Source organism: Mytilus galloprovincialis, chromosome 4 (assembly GCF_965363235.1).
Source record: "Mytilus galloprovincialis chromosome 4, xbMytGall1.hap1.1, whole genome shotgun sequence".
Lineage (NCBI taxonomy): Eukaryota > Metazoa > Mollusca > Bivalvia > Mytilida > Mytilidae > Mytilus > Mytilus galloprovincialis.
The window spans coordinates 28,838,544-28,866,060 of NC_134841.1; the positions used below are offsets into that span (position 1 = coordinate 28,838,544).

General features: G+C 32.5%; 1 protein-coding gene across 2 annotated transcripts in view; it reads left to right on the forward strand.

Moving 5' to 3' along the window:
• Positions 1–3,869: 3,869 nt before the first annotated feature.
• The window catches only part of LOC143071798 (protein FAM193A-like), a 33,763-nt gene continuing 10,115 nt past the window's right edge, over positions 3,870–27,517 (forward strand). Inside the window, exons 1-15 of one of the 2 annotated variants that reach the window (XM_076246381.1) lie at positions 3,870–4,169; positions 7,728–7,890; positions 10,085–10,134; positions 10,771–10,857; positions 11,344–11,468; positions 11,886–12,044; positions 15,918–16,128; positions 16,701–16,825; positions 18,077–18,224; positions 18,864–18,979; positions 19,841–19,936; positions 20,435–20,671; positions 21,734–22,082; positions 23,313–24,545; positions 25,226–25,309. In XM_076246381.1, the coding sequence (XP_076102496.1) occupies positions 4,008–4,169; positions 7,728–7,890; positions 10,085–10,134; positions 10,771–10,857; positions 11,344–11,468; positions 11,886–12,044; positions 15,918–16,128; positions 16,701–16,825; positions 18,077–18,224; positions 18,864–18,979; positions 19,841–19,936; positions 20,435–20,671; positions 21,734–22,082; positions 23,313–24,545; positions 25,226–25,309 (3,345 nt within the window). In that variant the 5' untranslated portion in view covers positions 3,870–4,007. The remainder of the gene's footprint in view (positions 4,170–7,727; positions 7,891–10,084; positions 10,135–10,770; positions 10,858–11,343; positions 11,469–11,885; positions 12,045–15,917; positions 16,129–16,700; positions 16,826–18,076; positions 18,225–18,863; positions 18,980–19,840; positions 19,937–20,434; positions 20,672–21,733; positions 22,083–23,312; positions 24,546–25,225; positions 25,310–27,517) is intronic. The other variant, XM_076246382.1, reaches the window with a different exon arrangement.

Sequence of the window (27,517 nt, forward strand, 5' to 3'; positions counted from 1 at the left end):
AGTTTGTACGAGCTGATGTTTTTAAACTGAGCTTTGTTACTTATTTTATAATGGCCTCTACAATATTATACATATTCAAGACCATTAATAAATGAAATGATTAAGTGTTCTCGATCCAACCACGACCAAAGTCCCGAGACGATCTATATCTCTCTCTCTATATATAAGTTCAATATCAATTAAGATCACAGAAGTCTTAAATTTTCACTAAAAGATATGTCTATACTCGAAACGAGAGAAATGTGGTGATGTTCTTCTGACCCCATCTCATTGAACTCGTGTACATTTCTCACTTGGTTTTCATCGATATCTCTGACTGTCATATAGAAAGAATAGAGAACGAATAGATTTCCGTCACAAGAAACACTTTAACCCTTAACTTGGTAAAGATAATATTCATCAGAAAATCTAAATGTATCCTGAATATAGATAATAATAAATTATAGCGAAAGTATAACTCCATCAGCACGGATTCAATAGAAATTCGTGTTTTGCATATACATATAACAATCTTTTTAAAATTCTGGTCCATATTAACTCGCGTGCTTGTATAGTAAAGAAATTAGTTAACTATATTTAAGTTATATTGAGCTTGTAAAAGTTTGGGATTTTTTTAGTTTCAATTAGATTTTTGCTTGTTACAGACTTAAACTCAGCACTATAATTTTTTCATGTTACCTTCGCTGAGGTCGGACATTTTGGTTTTCGGAAAAGTATACTAAAAGATGTAAAATCATGCTTACATGCAGTCGGTGAAATTTGTGGAAAAATCAAGCGTCTTCTTTACACGAAAAAAATCATCGAAAACATTTTTTTCCGTAAATTACACAGATTGTACTTTGATTTTACCTCTTTTAGTCTACCAAGTACCAGAATGTCTACCACTGAGTATTCACAGACACTATTCTCTGAAAAATACCTGTCAGTGGCCTTCGGCTGCTAATAATCTTATCTTTGGTCGGGTTGTGTTATTTTTGAAATATTCCCCATTTCAATTCTCAATTTTACTATAAATACCATATACTAATGTATCTTGCGGAAAATATTCAGAGATATTAGCCTGTGTTGGTAACCAGTCGAAAAAATTATATACTCCGGAGCTCAATCAAAAATAGGCAATATGAAAATAAGCCAGCTTATGAAGTTCGCTCACTATTGAGGGTCATATAGTTGTATCCTATATATAAGCAATATCAATAATACCACATATTCTAATTTTATATAAAGCAACATGCTTGAAGCATTCTTTGACCATAAAGGTTATTACATGGACTACAACTTCGCTCAAGAACGAGAGGCTATAAACTTTCTGAAGAAAAGAAGAACAAGTCCGTATGTAAAAACTAATAGGACAATTCCTTATAAATTATGATACTTTTCTACCAGATGGATTCACGTGTATCCTTTTTGAGTGGATATACTGTTATCCATGCAGAATAAAAAACAAAACTTCATTTTTTCCACAATTAAATTTCAAAATCTTTGCAAGATTTACTCATAGAAAGCTAGTCTAAAACAACGTGACCCATCAACAAACAGACAGACAGCACCAAAGCAACAAATTCAGTTTTTGATTCTCTAGCAAACAATCAAAGATTGAAATAAACTACCACCCGAAATTTCAAACCATAGTTTCAATTACAATTTAAAGGAGTAGTCACTTATGAAGTACTCCTTTAAATTTTCTCTCACCTTACCTAAATGTTAATCATAAGTTATTATTTTTATAAATATTAGAAAAGAAAAAAAATAGTACGATATTTTACTTGACAAAATACTAGCTTATGACTATCTACACATTCAGATCTCCCTTGCATTCATTTATCTGTCTAAAAGAGGACCAAAAGTTTATAAGTCAAATGTGTTCTGGGGCTTACATACAAAAAGGTCATGATAACATTTTGTCTTTTAACGGTCACGATAACATTTTGTCTTTTAACGGTCATGATAACATTTTGTCTTTTAACGGTCATGATAACATTTTGTCTTTTAACGGTCATGATAACATTTTGTCTTTTAACGGTCATGATAACATTTTGTCTTTTAACGGTCATGATAACATTTTGTATCACTTATTTCAACGCTGGAATCTGTGTCTCGAGTGCTCATAGACTTGTTCAGGGGCGGATGCAGGAATTTTCGAAATGGGGGGTGCTAACCCAGGGCAAAAGGGGGGGGTGCAGGGGGGTGCAAAACATATGTCCCGATACAAATGCATTGATCGGCAAAAATAAAGGGGGGGGGTGCGCACCCCCGGAACCCCCCCCCCCCCTGGATCCGCCACTGTTGTTCAAGGTAATAAACTGACTGCAGGCCAATGATATGTCGCGTTACTTTTCATCCCGGAAAGGGAATCGAACCTTAGAAGTTAGAAACATTGCAAGAGAAAGCGCTCCGTTTTGTACATGAGGACTATACCCCATTATATGAAACCCTTCTTGATGTTGCAAAGGTTCCAACTGGTGAGAAAAATCAGGTCAATCGCACTTGGGGCGTACACAATTCGTAACGGGAATGCTTCATTCAGTCACTGTGTACTGGAGTGACTTAGTCAATATAAAGCTGGAATCTGGAATGTAAAATCCTAGAACAACTTGCCAAACCATTTTAGGACTGAACATAGTCGCATGGCCATGGTCACCGCTTGGATCATATGTTCAATCCACATGTTTTTTCGAAGTTCACAAATTTGTGACTCTGGCAACGCATAATGTATAACATTTTTTGCTGACTGCAGATAGTTTTTTAATTATCACACAGATCTTAAATTACATTGTTTTCGTCATGTTATAGGAAGCTCTTATTTTTATGTGTATCGTTTGAGTTAAAAAAAAAAAAAAAAAAAAGATAATAGTTCTAGTTCTTAAATTTCTTAGTTTATAAATTCCAAATCTCAAAGTTATCACAATTTTTATCAATATGTGCTAAATATTCTTATTGCGTATTCCAAATGTATTAGAAGATAAACATTTTATTTACTTGCCTAGAGATATTAAACCGGCGAAATTTTTCACACATAGATGTCAACTTGATTATGTGTACATGATGCAATGGATGCAGGGGCGGATGCAGGAATTTTCGAAAGGGGGGGGGGGTGCTAACCCAGGGCACCCAGGGCAAAAGGGGGGGGGGGTGCAAAACATATGTCCCGATACAAATGCATTGATCGGCAAAAATAAAGGGGGGGTGCGCACCCCCGGAACCCCCCCCCCCTGGATCCGCCACTGGGATGTTGTAATTCTGTGTCTACATGTTTTTATATTCGATAAAAAGCTCTTTCGGGCTTGTGTTGTATAGTTTCAAAAATGTCAAATCGAAATAAAATTTCTTTTACTAACTGTCATGCACTATACTAAATTCAAATATCATCATCAATTACGGCTTTACTCACGGTACAATTTTGTATAGTTTTAAACTTTATTTAAAGACACCACCGTATTTGATTCATGAATGTAAACTTCGCATTATCATGATTATCATAGTCTTATTAATTTAACTTTTTAAATTTTTATTTTTTTGAATATTTATATAAAAGGACAATTAAAAAAGTAAAGTACCATGATTTTTATATATCAATCATTGTGTCTAGCTTTTATGATCTTTTATGGGGGGGGGGGGGGGGGGGGGGGCTCAGTTTACATTATTTGTGAAATATAAATAGGTGCTTCAATAACGGGTGCATTTAATTTATTGAGAAGAAGAAGCGCTTATACCTAAGAAAAGAGAAATGCACCGGTATTTGCTTTTATTCTGAATTACAATTTTATTATTAATCATATTTTTTCAGCAGCTGGTAATAATTTGGGATGTGTCTCGAGAATAACCTCCCCTTGTCCATATTCGGAATACACGAATTGCATTCTGGGATTGTTGCCCGATATTCGCCATGTTGAATCTGATAGACGGACACCCGTCAAACTACTATTTTATATTTTGATAGTCTTTTAGCATATTTGAAACATTTGAAACAATAGTTTTGTAGTAACGTGCATATAATTTTCCTAAATATGAGTGCTGCGGACGACAAAAAGGCGAAGCGTCGAAAAATCAAGAAAAGTCTTGTTGCCAAGAATCTCCCCCGGTCGTCGACTTGTCAAAATGGGACGGAAGCGTCAAACTTATCCAATTCACCTTCAGAAACTATTTTGTCTCCAGCAATAGATAGTGAGGTATTCAAATAAGAACAATATATCAATGCATAATATGCTTTTAATATTATAAGCGACGTATTTGATCATGTGATTGAAGCTAAATATTTTAGGAATGTCGTCCAAACAAAAGGTCTCCAACAGTGGGTCCAGTGAAAGTGATTCTGTTAAAAGTTCAAATGATTGCATATTTGTTTTAAAGTTTGCTTGATATAAGTCTTGACTGAAAAAAATCTATCAAGAACCAATGATATCTGAGAATTGCTCAATAGCTTTGTACTGCATGTTCTTTGACTTTGTGAAGTTTGTATTGACTTTACTCTGTACATGTTGCAGGCTGTTGCCTGTAAATCACAGGATTAAATGTTTTGTCGAATTGATGAATTACTCTGTTCAAACTTTTTTGTTCTGGATTTTTTCAAACATGAAAATAACAATTTTTAATTAGATGTTGAAAATTCTTATATAATTTTATCAACATTGTTTTTCAGATTTTTCTGATTCAAATCAATTGTGCCTCTTACAATGGTACATGTTCATTAAAAAAAATATATAGCAACAGAAGGAGTCTCCTAGATGCATGAATTTCTGTCCACACATATAATATTAGTCCAAATAATTATGACCTATTAAAAGTCTATTATTTTTCTGCTTCCACGCCTTAGTCGCCTTACAGCGATATCATAGCACCTTGTAATTATGATGGATAAATGATGTTATTTGAATTGGCTTTCCTCCTGTTCCTTCTTCTGGTGGTACCGTGTTTATTAATTATCTATTTATTTATTTTTTTTTTATTTTTTTTTATTTAAACAAAATTATTTTTATGTTATTTTATTATATTTACTTTTATATTCTATTATTTAATTTATTTATTTACTTATTCATAATTTTTTATTTTTTTTTATTCATTTAATTATTCAATTTTTTGCTCTTTTAAAATTTTATTAAACGGATAGTAGCTACGATTTTCATTAAAATTACTTTTTTAATCTATATGCCGGATTTTGTACAAAAAGTAAAATAATTATGATTAGAACAATTACTGGTTACGTTCAATAATGATTAAGCATTTAGAAGCTTTTTAACGTTTAACACCTACATTTATTTATTATCTATAGATAATAATTCGATGTTAAGCCCAACACTTATTCATATGACCTTTACTCTTCAGTTCCCAATGCGCAATCGCAAATTGTGCCTCGAAGGGAAAATGGTCGAACAGGGGAATGTTATCGTGGAAATGGTACGCGAATTTACAGTTTCAGCGAGAAAAGAAACAAAAAAGAGGTGCAGACAAGTTATTGTAAATCAAAAGTAAAAAACGTCGATGAGATTGGTCATTAAAATCACTCAAAACACCTGCGACGCAGGCAAAGTCAAACAGAAGTAGCCGACGGTTTGTGTAATGTTTACATTTCTTAAATTTTCCAGATTACATGAAAAAAAATCTCAACGTGTTCATAATTGTCAAAAATATATTTATAAATTTACGGGCAGTAATCTCCCACCTTAGAAGAAATTAGAAATCAACTTCCTAAACTTTAGTATTATTCTTGAAGTGTATCCTTCATGGAGGCCCCGATTTAACACACAAACACGTGTATACATTATCAGCATGGTCTGGTCATACAAATGTAATAACAAGTGTATAATATAGCCATTGTTGGAGAATCTTGGGTTGGAATAATATGCCGGTATTTGTTATATTTTTTATTTGATAAATGGCGTCAAATATGTACGTTTAATAAAGAGTAATTATCAAATATGTAAGAAAACAAAAAGCACGTGTTCGTATCTATATATATCTTGGTTAGCTCACTCGCTATGTCAGCAAAGTTCGGGAAGTAAACCCGATGCATAATTAATGAGATGAATAGGCACACAACACGATATGAATTATCAATTATTAACACTTCTGTAGTTTATGAAAACATTCTAGCGATCTTATTGCTTATATTTAGTTCATATCTTTGATTTTAGCAGCTTTAAAACGTGTTCATAATTTTGTCAAAATCGTAGCTACTATCCCTTTAAACTTCATTATTCAATTTTTTGCTCTTTTAAAATTTTGTTAAACTTTATTTATCATTCTAAATTATGTCAAATACCACATGGTAAAAATTCAATTATTTAATGTCCAAAAGGGCGCAAGCCAGGGCCGACCGTGCAAGGGCTGTATAGCCAGTCAAGGTTGTTAAAAACTTCCATTTGTTGTTGTTATTTGGCATGAAATTATGTTCTGTGTTTTATGATTAAGAGTTGAACCTTGTGCTTGATTCAAAAATAGGATGCTGATAGTCAATGATACAATGTACATTTGTACATGTAGTGTAAATCATTTAAAGTCATAAGAAACGAGTGACTGGTGAAAAATAATGTTTATCCAATTCTTGAACCAATGCATGTATATATCATAAACTTAGTCCTCTGTGCTCGATTTTATCATTTTTTACGCACGTATATCGTATAATCGTCAATTTTTTTTCTCTCTGTCTGTTATGATTTAACAAATATGGCTACTCATTAAATGCCGTGTTTTGAAGCCGAAGTTTACCGATTGTCACCTTAAAGTAAATAATAAACAAAAAGCATGGATATTTAGCACGTGTTAAACATATACAATCAGGTAATTGTTTATTTTAATGACAGATTCATGCGTATTTCTATCACCGAATTTTTACGAAGAGGGTCAAGCTTAGGTCACTTTGCAAACGGAAAATATGTCGACGAATTAGTTCCTGGCAGCAAGCAATTGAAAATAAGTAAACTTCTTCTAAATGTGGACGTATTAAAGAATTTTCCTCAGAAAAAAAGTATATGTACATAAGTTGTATAATAAAAACTATCCTTTTAGTTTTAAAAAACATATGCATATTTTTTTTTTTTTTTGAGGTTTCATATGACTTTAAAGCACACATTTAATTTATTAAACTTTTTTCTTCGTAATTAGATTTAATTTTATTTTTTATTCTAAATTTCATCAACTTTAACTAAGAAAGTAATAAAATAATACATTTGATCTCTTTTGACAATGCTTGACTCATAAATACCTGTACAAGTGATAAGTAATTGTTTGCTAAATACAATGTATCTCAGAGCTGTAAAACAGTAAACAATCAATTTATATTTACATACAAAGTGGAGACTAGTGAAATTTAACAAATATTGGCTACACCTTTCAAACATAATGCAGTTTCACAACAATGGCAGGGATCATTTGACAACTACCATGACTTTGTAAGATAATTTGAAAATGGCGGAAATTAACTTTAACACAGAAAGCAGTGTCTGTGTGTCATCAGTAAACAGGTCATGGAGATGATCTGCGAACAAGGATTTGGTTGGTTGTTTTTATATTAATCGGACTTATCAAGAGTTTTTAAGATCTGTCCAGTCAAGAAAGTAATTTACAACAATGTAAGCCTAGTCAAATACATTGTAAGACTGCCAGGTAGAAACTCTTGGAGTTATATATATATATATTGTCCTTTGGACTCATCAGATCCCACAGACTATGAAGTACACTATGAAGTACACTATGAAGTACACTTATGTTACATTTTTGTTATGTTGTAGACACTGAGAAGATTGGAGAAATTAATGGATGCAAGTGATGATGCAGATTCCTTAGAACTGTTATCTCTGTCACGTGGACCTAACCCTTACCTAGATAAGGAGAGATGTTTGTTGTGTGGCTGTGAAAGACAAGATCCTCCTGAAGCTGCTGCATATAAAATAGGTAAATTAAATACATCCAATTCAAACTTTGCAGTGTATCCCAAACTCTGTCTGACCAACAGAATGTCAGACAAAAAAATCATTCGGACAGATAGAAGTTATAAGATTTTAGGCCAACCTTAAAAATATGTTTGTTTGCAGTTTTCCGACTGTACCTTCAGACTGAAGGGTCGGTAGGTAGGAAAAATATTTTATTTTATCAGCCAAAATACAGTTTAAACAAGCAGTTACACTAAACCAAGTTTCTTGTGAAGAAAAAAAAAACATTTTAAAACAACAAACACTGGACATGATGAAAACCAACATCAAATGAACAGGCATTTTCAGATAAAAAACTGTTTAACCAAAACTGAAACTTTAACATAGTGTCATTATCCAATTTATGACATAAAATATGGTATAATTATTAAATACTGGAACGTCATTGTCATTATGACTAGAACTGTTTTAAAGAAATATATTCAGACATGTATGCTTCTTGACTAGAATGTTTTCATGAGTAGAGTATTTTCATCAGAAAAATGTAGATATTAAAGATTTATAAGACAATGTATTAAAGAGTATTTTTAATAAAAAAAAAATAACCATTGAATCTTCCTCAATTGAAAAAAAGGAAGTATTAAGACATTCGACTGTTTTCATATTTCTAACAATATTTAATTATATATGTGATAAGGTTATATTTTTGTCAGGCTTTAATGAAAACCAAAGAAATCTAAAGTTTGGGGTGAAATTCATAGCACCCCATTAAAAGTAAATGGTCTGTACTGAAATGTTTTTAATGCATAAAAAAAAATTGGCAGAATAGCTCCTCAGGTCATGCTTTAATTGAATTCACACAGGCCACACAGTTTGGGTATATTTAATATTGTAAGAAAGAGAATAATTGCAATGAGTGGGGCAGCCCCCCTTATCCTAAAGGAGCATACTCATTGCAATCGAAGATAGATTTTATATAGAGAGAGTATATTTATTTTTCAAGCTAACCATTCATTTTCTCTACATCTTTGTGTAGTTAGGGTTGCTTCTTATTGATTTGGCATGATCTATATCCATTAACATTTCAAATGAGCCCTTCCTCCGTACAGGCGTGTTTACAGATATCCATGAAGATTTAAGTCACGGAGGAGTGGTTTCATCTTTGTCGTTTTCACAACGATTTGTAGAAAATATGCCATACTTCAAGCTGCGGTCGAATTACTTAACCACTGAAATTGGTTCCATAAAGTCAGGCTCCACAGATTCTGTACCCGATTTGTTTGAGACATAATGGTTATCGTGTCAGTTATGAATATCCGCTGCATCATCGTCAATGATATCATCACACATCATTACATGTGCCTGAATCTGTATAAACAGTTTACTAATAAACTTTTTTGTTTGTTATTTGTCTTAAAATTGACACGAGACGACAGCGTAAAGTACTCCTCCGTGACTTCATGGATACCTGTAAACAATTTCCATGTGCTTTATCATTAAATGGTCACATGAACGCTTGACGGGAAGCTAAGAAAAACCGAACTTGAAATGCGTAATTGACCCAGACTTTAAATCATTTCCGGAAAGGACCCAAAATTCCGGATCGCGTCAATAGAAGTATTAAAAAAAATTTCTTCAAATTTAAAGCAATAAAATTTTCACAGTCGGGAGGATTTTCAAGGGTCGGTCGGTAAACTGCAAACAAACAATATTTTAATTTAAGCCTTATGGTTGAATATATAGAAGAAAAGTTCAAATTTCTTTTTCGGTCAGACAAACCCTAAAACAGTTTGGCATAGACTGCATTGATGCTGAATTTATTGATTATGTGTCGATCACTCAAATGTCAATAAATAATTAAAGGCATATTTTGTTACATCTAAGACATACTAGTGTTGAAGCATTCTATGCATGAAATGGCATGATAGAACTCAAACAACTTGCACAGATTCCCATTTTGGACATGATGTTCTTTCACTTACTTTTTTATTTTTCATGGATTTCTTAACCAAAATATTCATCGCAAATGTAACTTATGGGGCTAAACTTATCTTAAAGGCTCACTTTTTGTATGATGTCTATTTACAACATGTACATGTATATATCACAACAAATATATGGATACTAAATCATTGTTAAAAGAACAGATAAGGTTGGAAAAAAAATATATATTCTTACTATATACCATGTGCATTGACTCAGTTTTTTGTTTGTAGAAAATTCTGATTGTGAGAAGAGGGCAGTTGAAACAAACTTATTAACACAGGTATGTACAATGTAGATGGTACATTTGTAATGTTAGTCATATGAAACCAGTGACTGGTGAAAAATAATGTTTATCCAACTCTAGAACCAATGCATTGAAGCCGAAGTTTTCTGATTGTCACCTTATAGTAAACAATCAACAAAGAAGCATGGATATTGAGCACATGTTTAAACATGTACAATCAGATAATAGTTTATTTCAGTGACAGATCCATGCGTATTGCGATCACCAGATTTTTACGAGAAAGGTCACGCTATTAAAGGTCACTTTGCATACAGAAAATATGTCGGCGAATTGCTTCCTGGAAGCAAGCAATTAAAAAAAAAAGTAAACTTCTTCTAAATGTGGACAAATTAAAGAATTTTCTTCAGAAAAAAAGTATATGTACCAGGTTTAAGAATAAAAACTATCCATTTTGTTATAAAAAACATATGCATCTTTATTTTTTTATTTGAGGTTTCATATGACTTTAAATTGGGCTTAATGTTTTTTGGTTGTAATAAAGAAAGTAGTTAACATAGCAAATATTCAGCTAAATTTAAACAATATTTTCTGTATTGAAGCTTTTAGTAAATGCAGTTAGTTACATTTGTGCATGAAGAAAAATAAATATTGTTTGAATTCATATTTTTACAGCTTCCATTATGGGTTTGTCCTGAATGTAGAAAGTCAACTGACCAAGAAATGGAGAAAAAGATGTCTTCTAATATTACAGGATTTATGGTAAACTCATATCCATAGTTTTTACTGCATTATGCTTTTTTTATTGCTGATTATTGAGTCTCTCTTGTGCTAGCTTATATAGTGATTGATTCTTTTCTTGTGCTGGTTATTTAGCGTTTTCGTGTGCTGGTTATTGATCAGAATATGCAAAAAATATAGAATAGATGGCCAAGACATGTCTAACTAGTAAATACAAGCTTGCTTAGAAGTTGTATGGTTAGTTCACCAATTGTTACTTGGAATCTATTTATGGCTGTTCCTATAAAAAAATTCACATCGAACACAGAGTGAGTCTTTTTGTAAGGTGAAAGTGAAGAGTAATTCTAAAGCTGCCTTTACTGTATACGGTTATCTTCATTATCAAAATGCTTTCATATAGTGTCATGTTGATTTTAGTGGACAGAGCCATATTTAATACTTGGTATTCATGCATTGGAAATTTTTAGAAATATAGGAGATTTTATGATTAATTAATTTGTTTTGTAGGATCCTGATTTACCACCAGAACCATCATCTCCACCTTTCTTACCTGAAGCTGCTCTACGATTCAGTTCACCCCCAAACACTAGTAATGGAAGCATGTGTTCTTGTGATGCTTGTAAGGAAATGAGGTAAGTTTGTATGACTGTTGCCTAGTGGTGTAAATTTTCAGTGATTGATTATTGGCCTGTCAACACAGAGGTTGTAAAATTAAACCATGCTCAATGCATACATGTGCATTCTACTCAGTCTTAAAAGACTAGTTAGTATTGCCCATTTTCCTGCCTAAGGACAGTGGTTCTTTCATGTTTTATTTGCCAATAACTGCATTCAGAGAAGATGGTAGCAATAAATTTTAAAAGCATGATATAGAAAATGAAAGGATTTATGGTCAATATTTTTATATATATTAATTAGTTGTCTTAAAGGGTAAAATATTAAAAACAAAAGTGTTTATTATTTGTTATAAAATAAACTATGGAATAAAGCTTTGGCTTTTAGTAAAAATCATAACAACATACAATTCACTCTATTATTTATATTTACAGAGAAATTGAAGCACAACATGATCTAGAAACACAAGAATTACAGAATTGTTGGACGGTGTTAAGGAAGTTAGTGCGAGTTATGTATGGTAGACGTGAAGAAGATATAACCCCAGATAATGACACACCTAATGAAGAGGAAGCTAGGGAATTAGTAGATAGGTAGGAAATGAATGACATGAATGAAGAAGCATGAAAAGTAGATAGTTAAAGAGTATTATATTGAGAATGACATACACAACAAGGAGTAGGCTACTTTAAAGAGTATTATATTGAGAATGACATACACAACAAGGAGTAGGCTACTTAATTGGTTAATAGGTAGGACCTCTATGTTAAATAATGCAACTAGTGTGGACTAGGCTAGGAAATTTGTAAATGAGGCTACTTTATTGGTTAATAGGTAGGACCTCTATGTTAAATAATGCAACTAGTGTGGACTAGGCTAGGAAATTTTGTAAATGAGGCTACTTTATTGGTTAATAGGTAGGACCTCTATGTTAAATAATGCAACTAGTGTGGACTAGGCTAGGAAATTTGTAAATGAGGCTACTTTATTGGTTAATAGGTAGGACCTCTATGTTAAATAATGCAACTAGTGTGGACTAGGCTAGGAAATTTGTAAATGAGGCTACTTTATTGGTTAATAGGTAGGACCTCTATGTTAAATAATGCAACTAGTGTGGACTAGGCTAGGAAATTTGTAAATGAGTTGATTGCCTATGAAGAACAACACAATGTGACATAATTAAAAGAAACTAGGGAATCGGTCAGGTCTTCTTTTGAGAATAACACACCTAATAATGAGGCCACCCTTTAAAAAATTGTTTGTTTGGCATTGCCGACCCACACTATCAGCAGGTGGGTAGGTAGGTAGGGAATTTTTTTTTTTTTTACATTTAAAAGCTTTATACATGTAAATCATGAAGTATCTCGATCAATGTTGTCTAAAGCATTGCAGCATTGTTGTGTGTACATACTGGTGGTTTCTTTGAAAGGGGTCAACAGTCAATGTCACATTCTACATCATATGGATAATTTCATGTAAGACAGTCAGTTTTATTGGCAGAGTTAACCAAAGTACCCAGAAAAAAACACAGAACTGAGGCAGGAAACTGACAAATTAACCATATAAAATGTATGACGTGAAAATTGAACTTTTATTGTGGGACTGCCCATTGAACAGAGGCCTGATGTCACATCTTGAAGTTGTGGTCACAGTTTGGTAAAATTACCATAAGTTAAATGGCTCAACCACTACGGCTCCTTGTACAAATGGACAAAGACTTAAAACTTTGGTTGTTTGCTTTGGTTTTATAAACATCACTTTCTACACCATATGGGTAATTTCATGGCAGTCAGTTTTAGTGGTGTACTAAACCGTAGTACTTCAGGGCTCACACTACTTCAGAATTATAGGGAGAAGTGACTTCTCTTTTTGAAACTGATAGGGAGAAGTGGTGAGATTTGAAAGAGAAGTGCTCATTCGCGCGTTGTGCTACATTGTTTGGATTTTACAATAGTATAAAGGGCCATATGTAAATAATGTTTTTTTTTATATTGTTCAATTCATATCTGAGTAAAAAAATTACAATTAAAGTAACATTTGAAATTAAAAGTTGTTCAAGTTTTACTAAGGTTCTTGTGAGAAACTACCAATTAAATATCTAGCACTAAAAAAAAAAACAATTTTATTTTAAAAAATGTAAAGAAATTATACTATATCAATTACAATTTAATTAAAAATTATCTTGTGTATGAAATTCAGTGTTTCTCATAAAAAAATATAAAAGTTATTAAGCTGGGCCATAATATTTTGATATTAGTATAATAGTCTCAGAGTTAAGCAACTTTAATCAATAGTTTGACACAATCCATAAAAAATATAGGGAATTATATACACCAATCAATTAGATGTAACCAAAAGTCTCTTAATGCGTGTGGAATGCGTAATTTTCCCCTTTTGGGATCAATATTCTTCTGTCAGCTGTTCCATCCGTGCGTCCGTAGTAATTATTGTAAAAGTACGGATTTCGGTCATAGCTGGTCCGGTTCAGATCCGTAGTTTAGAAATCGGTCAATGGCGGACGAATGCAAGAAAATTTACAAAAATAAACGATGTTTGACAAGTTATTTGGAAAGGAACATGACGTTTTTAATGCAATAAATGGATTAAACATTTACTGGATGTAACTTTTATCACGTTTAAATGAAGTAACAAACTTATTTTGCCGCCGAAATTTAGGTTGATGTACGTTTTCGAGTAACAAGCACCGGAACTTGCGGAAATGCACGAAGTAAAAAAGTTGTATTTTTATCAAATAACCTGCTACACACTGCGAAGACAATGCTTCAACCTCTTTTCTAAAGATAATGAATCGTTTATGTCTGAATTTCTTTAATTATCAATAAAAAATTGATGTTTCATCAACTTGGTAAAAATTGAAAATGTCCGATGACGGAAGCGACTGAAAACGAGTATCGTCAAGAACAGGGCGACTTGTTTTTCGCTTTTGGGGGTCGGGGGAAGCGAAGTGACGGTCGGGAAGGCGACTTCTTTGCCCAAGTCGCCTGGTAGCGTGAGCCCTGGTACTTGAAGGAAATTGCCAACCTGCGGGAGGAAACTGACTAACCTTATCACATATGACATGAAAATCAAACCTTAATTTTGCAACTGCCCAACTAGGGCTCAAACCAATACCTAGAGGCTAGTAATCATACATGTAAGGTGTGACGAACTACCATACAAACACGCCTACTGCCCCTGATAAGTTTTGAGGATAAACAATCTGTACCAAATTAGGATAGCAAAATATTAAAAATTTGGAAAGTTGGCACAAATAGACATGGTGTTTATACTAATATTATCCAAGTGCAAGGTTTTTCAGGGCTAGGTTTAAAACGTATGATAAATTCAAAATGGAAATATGCAGCAGGACAGACAATTTTTGCAGATAAATAAATTATGGGTTGTAATGCTTGTTTGATTAACAGAAATCTGGACATGCATTACATGAAAACAGATAAATTAATGAGCCCTTAGAATTGTGGAAATGGAGGGGATTTTATTCATCACTAGTACACTAGATACATTTATAAATATGTTTCTGTCAGTATCTTTTGTTTTAAGAATTATCTTATTCATGTTAAGAAGAAAGGCAAGAAAAGGGAGAAGTACTTCAATTGACACAAGATGCTAGTCTTTAAAATATGTATGTTTTGTACCAGGCTAGCATCTACTGATACAAAACTACTATAAACCTGTAAATCTGGGACCATTTTGGTCTTTAAGCTTTGGTGCTCACAGACATAATTATCTTGAATGCATCATAGTGGTTCTGACTGTTGTAGATACTTTGTTCTCTGGTTCAAGGGAAAATTTGTCAATTATAAATTTCAAATATTTAATAAGTATTACAAATGTAAGAGCCACGCATATTTGTTCTGTGATGTCCTGATGAAAAACTTCTATCTCATGAAGTGACAAAGTCAAGCCGTGAGAAATCATCTGTTTCTGCTTGACAAAAGATAAAATTTGAGTCCTCTACAAGGTCTCTTAGAACGTTTCTTTCAAAGAATAGCTGAAAATTTGATTTTTAATAAAATCCATCTCCCTTAACCAATGCATTGCAGCATAGGGAGATGCTTTCACATTACTTTTGGCAGAATTTTTCTATTCCATGTCATTTTGCACCCAATACAGTGTAAGACAAGCGCTTTTAAGATCGTGATTTGAAATAAGTAAAGCTAGGAACAAACTCGGCGGATACGATTAAATTCCGGCACAATTTAGATTTTTTTAAATAAAAAAAAAATAAATTTCTGAAACGAAAATAAAATTATTTGGGCAGCAAGTTTTTCAGTAAGTCGGGTGGCAATGCCAAACAAATGAAATTTTATTTTAGGCCTGAGTGATAGATAAGTATGTCTTCTTGAATTTATGTCAGATCGAATATGAAAAAATGTCCGAATATCATCGTATTGAAACTTGACAAAATGTTGAACACTGTTCTTATAAATCTTTCTATTTTTCAGACTATGCACACGAGATCCACACCAGTTATTTTTAAGATTAGAGTCCCAAGTGAGGGAATTTGTTATAGAGATGAAGGTTAAACTATTAAAACAATTAAATTCAGGATACAAGACGCCCCCTGAAGCCAAAGCATTCATTTCATTGTTATTAGATGAATATTGTCATTTATGTGGTGTTTCAAGGAAGATGTCGGAAATATTAACAAAACTGGTAAGTCATGGGAAATTAAGTTATTCTCTATAACTTAATTTCCCATGATATGAAGTTAAACAGCAATCATTGCTTATGCTGGTTTCAGTCAGTTGAACTTTAAAGTAACAAATATTTTCTTGAAAAAAAATGGCACTAACAGCTAGTCTATGATTGTAAGTTAAAGAGTGGGTTTGATAAGATCATAATAAACAAACAAATCTTAACATTGTTTAACATAATGTTTAATAAAACAACTTGCTTATCTTGTTTCTTCAGGTGTGTGAATGTCAACACTTTATAAGAAAAGTTTGACAGCATAAAAAAAATATTTCACATTCAAAAGGTTTTTTTTGTCAACTTTTTTTTTTATCTGGAAACAATGCCCTTAATATTGAAGCTAAAAATTGCACTTACTAAACCTTCTTGGTGTTAAAATTTTTTTTAGCCATTAAATCTCAAATATATCCGGTCAACCCAAAGTGAAGCTGAAACTTTCCTTTTTGGTTTTCAGTTCAAAAGATTATGTCTCTAACTTCAAACTCTTCTAAGCATCTTAAATTAAGAAGTCTATAATTAAAAATTTATTTCAGAAAACTGACCATCTTGCCAAGTTTAATGTGACCTGGGAGTTACATAACAAACATTTATTCCAATCAATAGCTTATACAGAACCATCCATACAGAGCAGTCTTCATTTGATAATAACACAACTAAGGTAAGAATTTATAAGTCTCTGAACCATCCATACAGAGCAGTCTTCATCTGATAATAACACAACTAAGGTAAGAATTTATAAGTCTCTGAACCATCCATACAGAGCAGTCTTCATTTGATAATAACACAACTGAGGTAAGAATTTATAAGTCTCTACACATACACATCAATAGTAAAACAAAAAATCACTATTCAATTTTTTTTTTATTGGTTATCAAATGTAATAAGATTTGGTGGCCTGTGTAGGTTTTTTGAAGTTAAGGAACCTTTTTGACATTTTTTCAATAAAGATTCCATTGTTTCAAATATTAATCTTTGAGTAGTCAAAAAAAGAACTGTCTGACATGTTAAAGTTTTAGATAATCTCAGATACAACAATTCACCTATAATCACATAATATTTGAACTTAGCCAGTAAAGGTTGATCCAATACAATAATTTTTAAAGACCAGCTGACTATAAAAGAGGATGGTTGGTCTGTACCTACATCTGACTGTCTTTCATCACACCTGTCAACATATCAATGGATCTACACCACTTCCTGATATGGTTAATGTCAGACAGTAAAAACATATAATTATTTGAAATGTTAAAAATGGCATCAGAAGTTGCTTCATCAGCTATAGTTAATTTAAATTATTCAATAATTGTAATCAATATCTTAACAAGTCAATAAAATCCTTTTATGATTTTGATAATAATAATCTTTGGAAAATGAATCTGCATCTAACTTCTTGCTTTGTTCTGACTCATTAAAATAAGAATTCCTGTACCTTTTTTTTCAGTTTATATCTGATTTTATTTGGAAATTAGCTCAATCCCTCCAAGAGAGATATTTCCTTTGAGTATTATGATAGTTATAGTGTAATGAATTAGCCTAATGACTATCCAAGAATAGAAGCATTTTGAAGTCTGTTTACATTTTGACAGATCGATTATTTGAGTTGTCCCAACTCTGTTGGAGTTATTACCCTTTGGCCAGTTTTAGGCAGCCAAATTTAAACACTGGATTTTCTACACGTTCTGTTTATTTTATTGACAATAATAGGAACCAGTGGCTGGTTTTTAGACTGACACTGCTGTATTTGAGAACCTGTATTTTACATACAGATCACTTTCATGTGTAATTGAAAAGTGTTTATTCTGTGATTTATAACTGTTAATTTATATTACAAATAAATAAATATGACATGAGCAAAATATCCTATTGATAAATTGTATTCAAAATGTATTGTAACACTTATTTATTCCAGGATGGGTGCTGCATCGAAAGAATCTTACAATGAAGATACCTACCCTAATTTGTTACATAGATATCTGAAGTTTGATGATGAAATGTCAGTGATATCTGTTGTATGGAGGGATAGTCAACAATTAATAGAACAATATAATGAAGAACAGGTGAGAGGATAAGCCATTTTATTTATTTGTGTGCAATCAGCCTGAATGTTAAGGTCTTTATTAGGCCACAACCACCTATAATGTAGTTTTCAATTTACTTAAGTTAAAATTCTATTATTAACATTAAAAAAAATTAATCAACTGACAATTTACTGATTTAAGTGACTCCCATCAGTCTAAATCTGAAACAAACCTTTAGGAATTTTTAGCCATCATCAAAAGGATATGTTGTATTTACTTCATGGACATTTTAAAGAACCTTTCTTCTCGTTTCATTCAAAAATAATCTATAAAGTTGGCATTTGAAAGACAAAGGTAATTTTATCTCCCTTTAAATATAATTTATAAATGGAACGCTTGAAGTATGCATTTCAGAAAAGAAATGTGAGTTTTAAAAAATAATCTTAAGAACACAATGGCTATTTATACACTTCCACATTAAATTGAATGGTACTCTAAAATATTTTCAAAAAGCACTGTTTCCCTAAGATTATAGCACCACATTAATAATACATTTCATTGATAATTCCTTACTGATACCACTATGATACCATAGTTTTAAAAGGACCTGGAGAGTACACTGAATTGAAAATTACATTAATTAATGTATTTATAGTATATTTTTCTTGTGGTAAATAGGCTGCCTTAAAATTAAAACAGAAGATGTTAAAAGAAGATTGGGAGTTTTTCAAAGCACAGCGTACTATATTAGAACAACAAGTTGCAAAGAATGACCAACCGCTTCCTCCTCACAAGTAAGTTTAATTAATATGAAATTAAGGTTTTGTGGTATGATTGCCATTGAGACACCTATCCACTAAATTGAAATTAAGTGTATGTAAGCAATTATAAGTTTAATTATAACTATTTAAATATGTTAGATTTTAAAAGAGCCAACCACTTTTTATACGACCACAAAAATTTAAAAAAATTTGGTCGTTTATTGGTATCAAGTCGTCGTCAGCGTTGTCCGAAGATGGATTGTTTTAAGATAATAACTTTTGAATAAGTAAAAAGAAATCAATAAAATTTTAACACAATGTTTATAACCACAAGAGGAAACTTGGGATTGATTTTGGGGATTATGGTACCAAAGGTTTAGGAATTAGGGGTCCAAAGGGGCCAAAAAACAGCATTTATCTAGTTTCAGGTATTAGTATTTCAATTGTTCTGAAATTGTACCACAATGTTTAATACCATAAGTAGAAGATTGGGATTTATTTTAAGGGGTTATTGGGCAAACAGTCTAGGAATTAAGGGCCAAAAAGGGGCTAAAAACAAGAATTTTTCTAGTTTTAAGACAATAACTTGGGTGTAACTGTATGGATCTCTCTGAATCTCTCTGACATTGTACCACAAGTTTCTATATAACACAGGGAAGGCTAAGATTCAGTTTGGGGTTAATTTTCCCGAATATATGTAGAAATAAGGGGCCAAAAAAGGGCCAAAAAGAAGCTTTTTTCTAGTTTATAGACAATAACCTGTGTTTAAGTGTATAGATCTCTATAAATTTTTACAAGAAGGTTCAATATCACAATACAAACATGACAAATAAATATCTGTCAAATATAACTATGTTTTCAACATTTGGTTAATAAGTATTTGTGTATTCCTAGCTTTGAGCAGCAGTTTACAGAAACAATGAGGATGATGTTACAAGGCACCAAACCAAGTCAGGAAGAATGTCACTGTCCTAGATGTAATAGAAAAAGGTATGTTTGTATACTTCATCAAGTTGGTAGATATTTAATAACCTTAATTCTATTTTTTTTATGCCCTACTAAAGGGGCATTATGTTTTTTGGTCTTTGCAAAAGTTTGATTGTTCATCTGTCTGTCCCGCTTCAGGTTAAAGGGTTGGTCAAGGTAGATTTTGATAAAGTTGAAGTCCAATCATCTTCAAACTTAGTACACCCGTTCCCTATGATTAAAAAATTCTCATTTTAAAGCCAAAGTTTTCACTCCAAGAGTGGGGCATCAGTGTACCAAGGACACATACTTGTTTGTGTTTGATTTATCTTCAACCCCTTAAAAACATCTTGATGTAATAAATCTTTCTGTTAAGGTCTATTTCAGAATAAATGCTTAAGATATCAAACTGAAATTTGTTATACATTGTTGATAGAATTCAAAACCAATTCTTACTTTTCAGTTGGATGAGATTAAAAGCTGCTAATGTTTTATTGACTGTACAATTATTATATATTTCAGATGTCCCTGTGATGAGTGTACTATAACACATATGATAACATGTGGTATAATTAACCCTGAAGCATTAGAAGATCAGGAAAATTCCAGTCACATAAACTTCCTACATGATCCAAACCGGTATCGTATAGATGTTAGTCCACCTTCCATGTCCAGTACTACATCCAGTAGTGGTTCTTCTAGTCCAATAATGGTTGACCATGAACGACTCACTCTTCCTTTTGATGAGACGGGTGACAGGTATGTGATCAATTTTACAATAAAAATTGGAGAGGTCAACTTGAAGCAGGTTTAACTGATTTCTTCATTTAGTGGCTTGTTTGACATTTTTCATCTCCCTTTTTTTGTGAATACACAACATAGCAATGTTTGGTTAGGTGCTTTCCATTTAAAAATAAGAAGATATGTATATGTTACCAATGAGACAAATCTCGATCAAAGATCACAGGACATGGATGTGAACAATTAAAGCCTTCAACAACAGGCAAAATAATATAAAATTATTGTGAGCTATGAAAACACTGAAAGACAAATAGGTGGCCTAAAACTATAGAAAAAAATTTTAAAAATATGGTAGGCATGCCGCAACAAATAACTACCACTGAATTACAGGCTACTGGCTTGGGACAACCACATTAAGAATTTGACAGGATTTAACATGTCTGTGAACACTCAACTTCTTCCTAACAGAGGAAATGGTTTGACTATGAAGGTCAATAGTAAACACCAAAACAACAAACAAAATAGACACAGAGTGTCAATCTTTAATCAGAGTACTTTTAGTTGCTAGAAGCTAGTCCAATGTCGGCTATAAAAAAAACAAATGTACCATATTTTACCAGACTAAAATATCAATTAGTAAGCTTCCACTAGATTAAGTGTAATAAGCAGTCTGAGAATAACATGTCCTTGTACAATACCTAGATATAATATCAACAAGTTGAAGGACAATAAATGTTTGAAAATGCTGGACAATATTTAGTTACGTAGAAATAAAACCAATACTGGAACCTGTAAAGACGCAAAGTCCTTACTTCGTTGATGGATTGATAACATTACCGGCCCCTTTAATTTCCATGTCTCTTTTATGTTTGTCATTTTGTTAAAGTTTCATTTTCATATACATTACATCTCATGTCAAGCACTTTATTAAAACGATATTGAATATTCACATTACATAATAAAATATACATGTATGTAAAAAAAATTTCAAAATGATTTACTTATTAAAATATGTCAAGTATCAATGTATGAATTGCACTATTTTTTTTTCAAAACCTTATTTATTCTTTATTTCATCAGAAATACTGAAGAAATTCCCGAGGAGATAGAAGGAAATAGTCAATCTGACATTGATGATGACGAGGAAGATGATGACTATGATGATGAGGAGGATGATGAAGATGAAGAGGAGGATGAAGATGATGAGGACGAGGAAGTGGAGGATGACGATGATGGAGACAATGAAAATGAGGATGAGATAGACATTGAAGAGGATAAAAATGATGAATTGGAAGAACAAATAGATAATAAGAGTATTTCAGATCTGTCATCTTCGTGGCCAAATGATGATGAGGGAGCAGAGGAATTAATTAACTCAGAAAAATGTGATTGTTATCACTGTGTATCACAGGCAAAAGCTGAACAAATGGTAAGTCTAAAAAAGTGTGTTTGTTATCACTGTGTATCACAGGCAAAAACTGTACAAATGGTAAGTCTAAAAAAGTGTGTTTGTTATCACTGTGTATCACAGGCAAAAGCTGTACAAATGGTAAGTCTAAAAAAGTGTGTTATCACTGTGTATCACAGGCAAAAGCTGAACAAATGGTAAGTCTAAAAAAGTGTATTATCACTGTGTATCACAGGCAAAAGCTGTACAAATGGTAGTCTAAAAAAGTGTGTTTGTTATCACTGTGTATCACAGGCAAAAACTGAATAAATGGTAAGTCTAAAAAAGTCTGTTTGTTATCATGGTGTATCACAGGCAAAAGCTGAACAAATGGTAAGTCTAAAAAAGTGTGTTTTCACTGTGTATCACAGGCAAAAGCTGAACAAATGGTAAGTCTAAAAAAGTGTGTTTGTTATCGCTGTGTATCACAGGCAAAAACTGAATAAATGGTAAGTTTAAAAACTCAGAAAAAATGTGATTGTTATCACTGTGTATCACTATCACAGGCAAAAGCTGAACAAATGGTAACTTCAAAATTATATTATAGTGAATAATAATTAAGGGTATCACTGCAGTTGAAGAAAATACAGATCCCCTTTAATTCCATTGGAATTAAAAATTGTCTGTATTGGATAAGATAAAATATATTTAGTGTAACGGAAGGGCCAATGAAGAGCATAGTTATTTATTACAATGATTTTTCTTATAATTGACACAAATAGTTTGGATAATCATATATAAATATGAATTTAACCATCTGGATTTTAAGACCTTGAGACACCATAGCCAAGTCATAGCCATAAGTACCATGGATTCATCATTATTCTATTGATACCAATGGTTTCATGGGTACAGGTGAACCATCAATTCAAATGTTCAACAATTGACATAATTTATATAAGCCTTGTATGCAGAGATTAGCAAAACCACAACATCATATATCCATGAAAATGCAAAATTTCCTGAATCCACAAAAATTCATACCCACCAAAATAAATGAATCCACAGTATTTGTGTAAAAAAGCAGTAATATAACAATTCATACTTGAATCAGTAGTATTATAATATAACGGCATAACATGGTAACATTAGGTAACATTCTATTAACATTGAAAAAAAGACAGAAAAAAAGCGCTTTGTGTTTAGGAGAATACACTATATGTCTATTGTCAGATTCAGTTCCCTATTCTAAAAGAAAATGCAATTTTTCAGATAAAAGTGGAAGAAAATCAGTGTCAGTGCTATGTATGTTTGCGACAACAAGGAAAAGCTGTATCTACATCTTTACCTCAACAAGTAGCACCAACATCTCAACCTGGTGAACTACATTTATATCCTCACATTCATGGTTCAGCTGGCCTTCATGGCTTCAGATCGCATGTTAGACCCTTATTACAACCACAACTTTATGACTTACATATGCCACTAAGACAACCAAAACCTTTAATTCAGTCACCCAAAGTTCCGCTTAAACTGGATTTCGATTCACCTGATGGAATTCATGAACATATTTACCATGCTTATGGAGACTGGGACAATACATATGATTCACGTATGATGCTGTCAAACATACCAAAGTATGGTCATGGATTAGGAAGTGAACTACTGCCAGCTGCGCCGTTAACAACAAATTATACAACAAACTTTCTTACTGAGCCATTCTCTGTGTCAACACAGACAGGAATGGACACAGTCATGACATCAACATCACCCTCTACCAGTTCTTTCAGGACCACCACTAGCGTCCACACATCTCTGGCCACCACTCAGGCCAATAGTGACCAGACTGCCAGTATTACTAACAATCATCTTGCTATTTCTAGTGTACAAAGTATTTCTCAAACACTTTCTAGTACAACTACTGATTGTAGTAAAAATAGTGCCACACCTCCTTGTACAAGGCCAGTAACTCTTGGAGGGAACATTCCGCAACAGAAGCAGCCTGTGCTTTCAGAGAAACTGCCTGCTCAGCCACGTAAACGTCAGAATTCAGCAAATTCTACAAATGTAAATAACTCTCCTGTCAATCATTCCAATGGAGGAATATCGGATAAAGTTACTCAGGACTTCATTCAGACAGCGGCTAGAAATATACGTGAAGGTGCCAAAGAAGGAATGCAAATGATCCGTCAGTTTGCCAACAGTTTAAATGCTAATGTGAACACTCACACATGCAATCACAACTGTCGAAATTCTCAAAATGTTCAATCCTGTACTGAAGGTCCTCCCCCTGGGTGTCGTAACGCTGTAGCACTTCCCTCCTCTGTGAACAACGTTAGTGTAGGAACGTCCACTGTCTGTATGGAGCCTGATTGTGAAGGTCATTGTGATGAGAATGGAGATGGTATAGATGATAGTTGTTCAGAACAAAGCTCAACCAATTCCAGTCAGAAAGATGGCAAATACTGTGATTGTTGTTATTGTGAATTCTTTGGACATGGCAATGTAAGTTTATTTGTTGGGTTTGAATGTCTATAAAAAGGAGATGCAGTATTGCCAATGAGACAACTCTCCACAAAAGACCAAATGGCATAGAAATTAACAACTATAGGTCACCTTACAGCCTTCAACAATGAGCCAAGCCCATAAGGCATAGTCAGCCATAAAAGGCCCCGAAATAAGCAAACTAATGGCCTAATTTGTGTACAGAAAATGAACGAAAAACAAATATGTAACACATCAATAACCACTGAATTACAGGCTCCTGACTGGGGACAGGCACATACGTACAGAATGTGGCGGGGTTAAACATGTAAGGGGGGTCCCAACCCTCCCCTAACCTGGGACAGTACAACATAAGAACGAACTGTAAAAATCAGTTTAAAAAGGCTTAACTCATCAGATGGATACAAATAGAAATACTATTCTAGTGTTCATTGATGTATTATTGAGGATGTTTGGTGTCCTAGTTTAATTTGCATACTAGGCTATAGATAATTTGTACTTGGTTTAACATTTAAAATCCTGGTTAACCGATACCAATGAAATCCACTAAAATTGGTAACCAACAAATAATAATGAGTGAAAACCTTTCTCTGTTTGAATTCTCTTTATATATTTGTGCTATTAAATGGCCTGATAAATAGATGAAGCATAAAAATGTATATGCATTTGAACTATTTTAGCCTCCTCAGACACCAACAAGTAAGAATTATGCTGAAATGAGAGATAGACTGAGATTAAGATTAAAGAAGAAAGTTGGAAGTCAAGTAAGATATTTTTCAGTCATCTTCCTTAATCAAACATGTATTATCTCATTGAATATACATGTATACTAAAAACTCATTTTATCAGAGATTGATATCTATATTTCAGATTAATTAATTTAGATAAACATTTGAAGTCCTTATGGTCATCTAGTTTCTTATGGGTGCCCTATATATATAGTTCAATGTTGCAGTCACTGTTTAATTCATTTCTTAAGGACATATCCACAGTTTTTACACAACATTCAGGTTTTATTTATTTGGGTTTGTTAAAAAAAAAATGCTCAAAATGTTCTGTATCTGAAGAAGTCTTCAAGATTTTAGAATGATTTGTCAACTTCCAGACATTTTGTTGATTGATTATTTAGGAAAAGGATAATGCTTGTTGAAGCTGCATTTCTAAAGGCACTCCGTATAGTTAATGGTGACATTAACCAACAATAGCCTGACTTTAAGAATTTGAGTTCCATTTTTGAAGACCAAATAGATGATAAAATTTATTAGATGTAAAATCAAATAATTATAAAAGCAAAACACATTTAGAAAAATAAATGCCACAGAAAATGGGATTATACAACCTAGTAAAGTAATTAATCTGGGTCAGAAACTGAGAAAAAAATACTAAGAGTGATGCTGTAACATTTACGTTAATGTGGTTCCTCAAAGAATTGTCCTCTGTGTTTTAGCTACTATCTTTACTTGTGGACATGTCCTGATGTATTGCTCAGAGATTAACATTTCAGATCTTATCTTACTTTTAAATATGGTTTGTATAAGTGTTCAGTACCACTGGAAGTATATCATTTTAAAATATTAAACTTGTTAGTCGGAGATTCTTGATTATCAAATTATTATAAATGATTCCTTCTCTGTATTTGGTATTGGTGTTCACCATTGTAATATGGTTATTAACTGTGTTGGAATCGGAAGGTTTAAAATTTATATTGTAGGTAAAGCCTAAGTGTCATGTAAACTTACTATATCATGTCTCAATAATGAGCAACAAAGGCAAATTATTTGATCATTTCTATCACTAGAAAGGCTTGTTATAAAAATGAACTGAATCTCAAGCTTGGAAGTAGAAAATCACAAGCTAATTTAAATGTCACTGACCTAAGGTCTGTATGCAATGCAGTCATATCAATTAAACGCATTGATAAAATGATACTCAATGTTAAATTGTAGTACCTAAACGATACACTTTGGAGCTTAAAGTTAGTCAAAATAGGGGGTTGCAGCTCACCTGTGCTTTTTCTATGTTTTCCTCTGCACCTTTTGTGCAACCCCTGCCATAGAGGCATATTAGTTTTCTGAAGGAAACATGAACTGTCAATGCCAGGTTAAGTGTCCTTTGGCAGCATGTTAAAAATTATTCTTTAAAAGGTGATTTATTTTGGGTGTTATCTTTTTGCGCCAAAAAGTAACACATCTTGGCCACAACTTAATTGCGCCAATACTTCTTTTGCGCCACCTAACTTTCAAAACTATAGGTATCATTTGCGCCAAAAAAAAATAATCATCTAATTGCGCCAATTTTATTTATTTTTTATAGATAGATAGTTTATTGCTAAACAATTTACCTTTTGGTGAGTTTTCTAAAATTTGATGAGTGTTCAGTTAATCTTTAGTGGAAAGGTTAATTATAGGACATGTATGATAAAGGCAAAACATGTACAGGTATGATATACAACAACAACAACAAATAATTTATTATTGAGTATCAACTCTTTAAAACATTTGATATAAAACATAATATAATATTAACAGATCAATTTATTAAAGAGCCACTCTAAAGAGAGTTATGAGAGACTGTAAAAACACAGATTAAAATACATTTATATTACATCTATAACATATATCAATATATCTTAGCATAAAACACCATACTATTAAAAACAATTATACAAAAGAAAACAAACAACATTATATACACTTATTACGAGTATAAAATACACTTTCTCTTAAAAAGTACTTCATGGCAGATTTTGGCTGTAAAAAAACAAACTCTATCATCATGAAACATAAATAAAAACCTTTACATTTTGCTATTAGTAACCCTAATGCCCTACTGGCAGATTTGGCAACTGCTTTTGCCATAATCTCATAACTCAAATGTTCGGTTAATAATAAACCTAAATATGTATAATTTGATACTTAATCAACACATTTTTATACGACCGCAAAATTTGAAAAAATTTTCGTCGTATATTG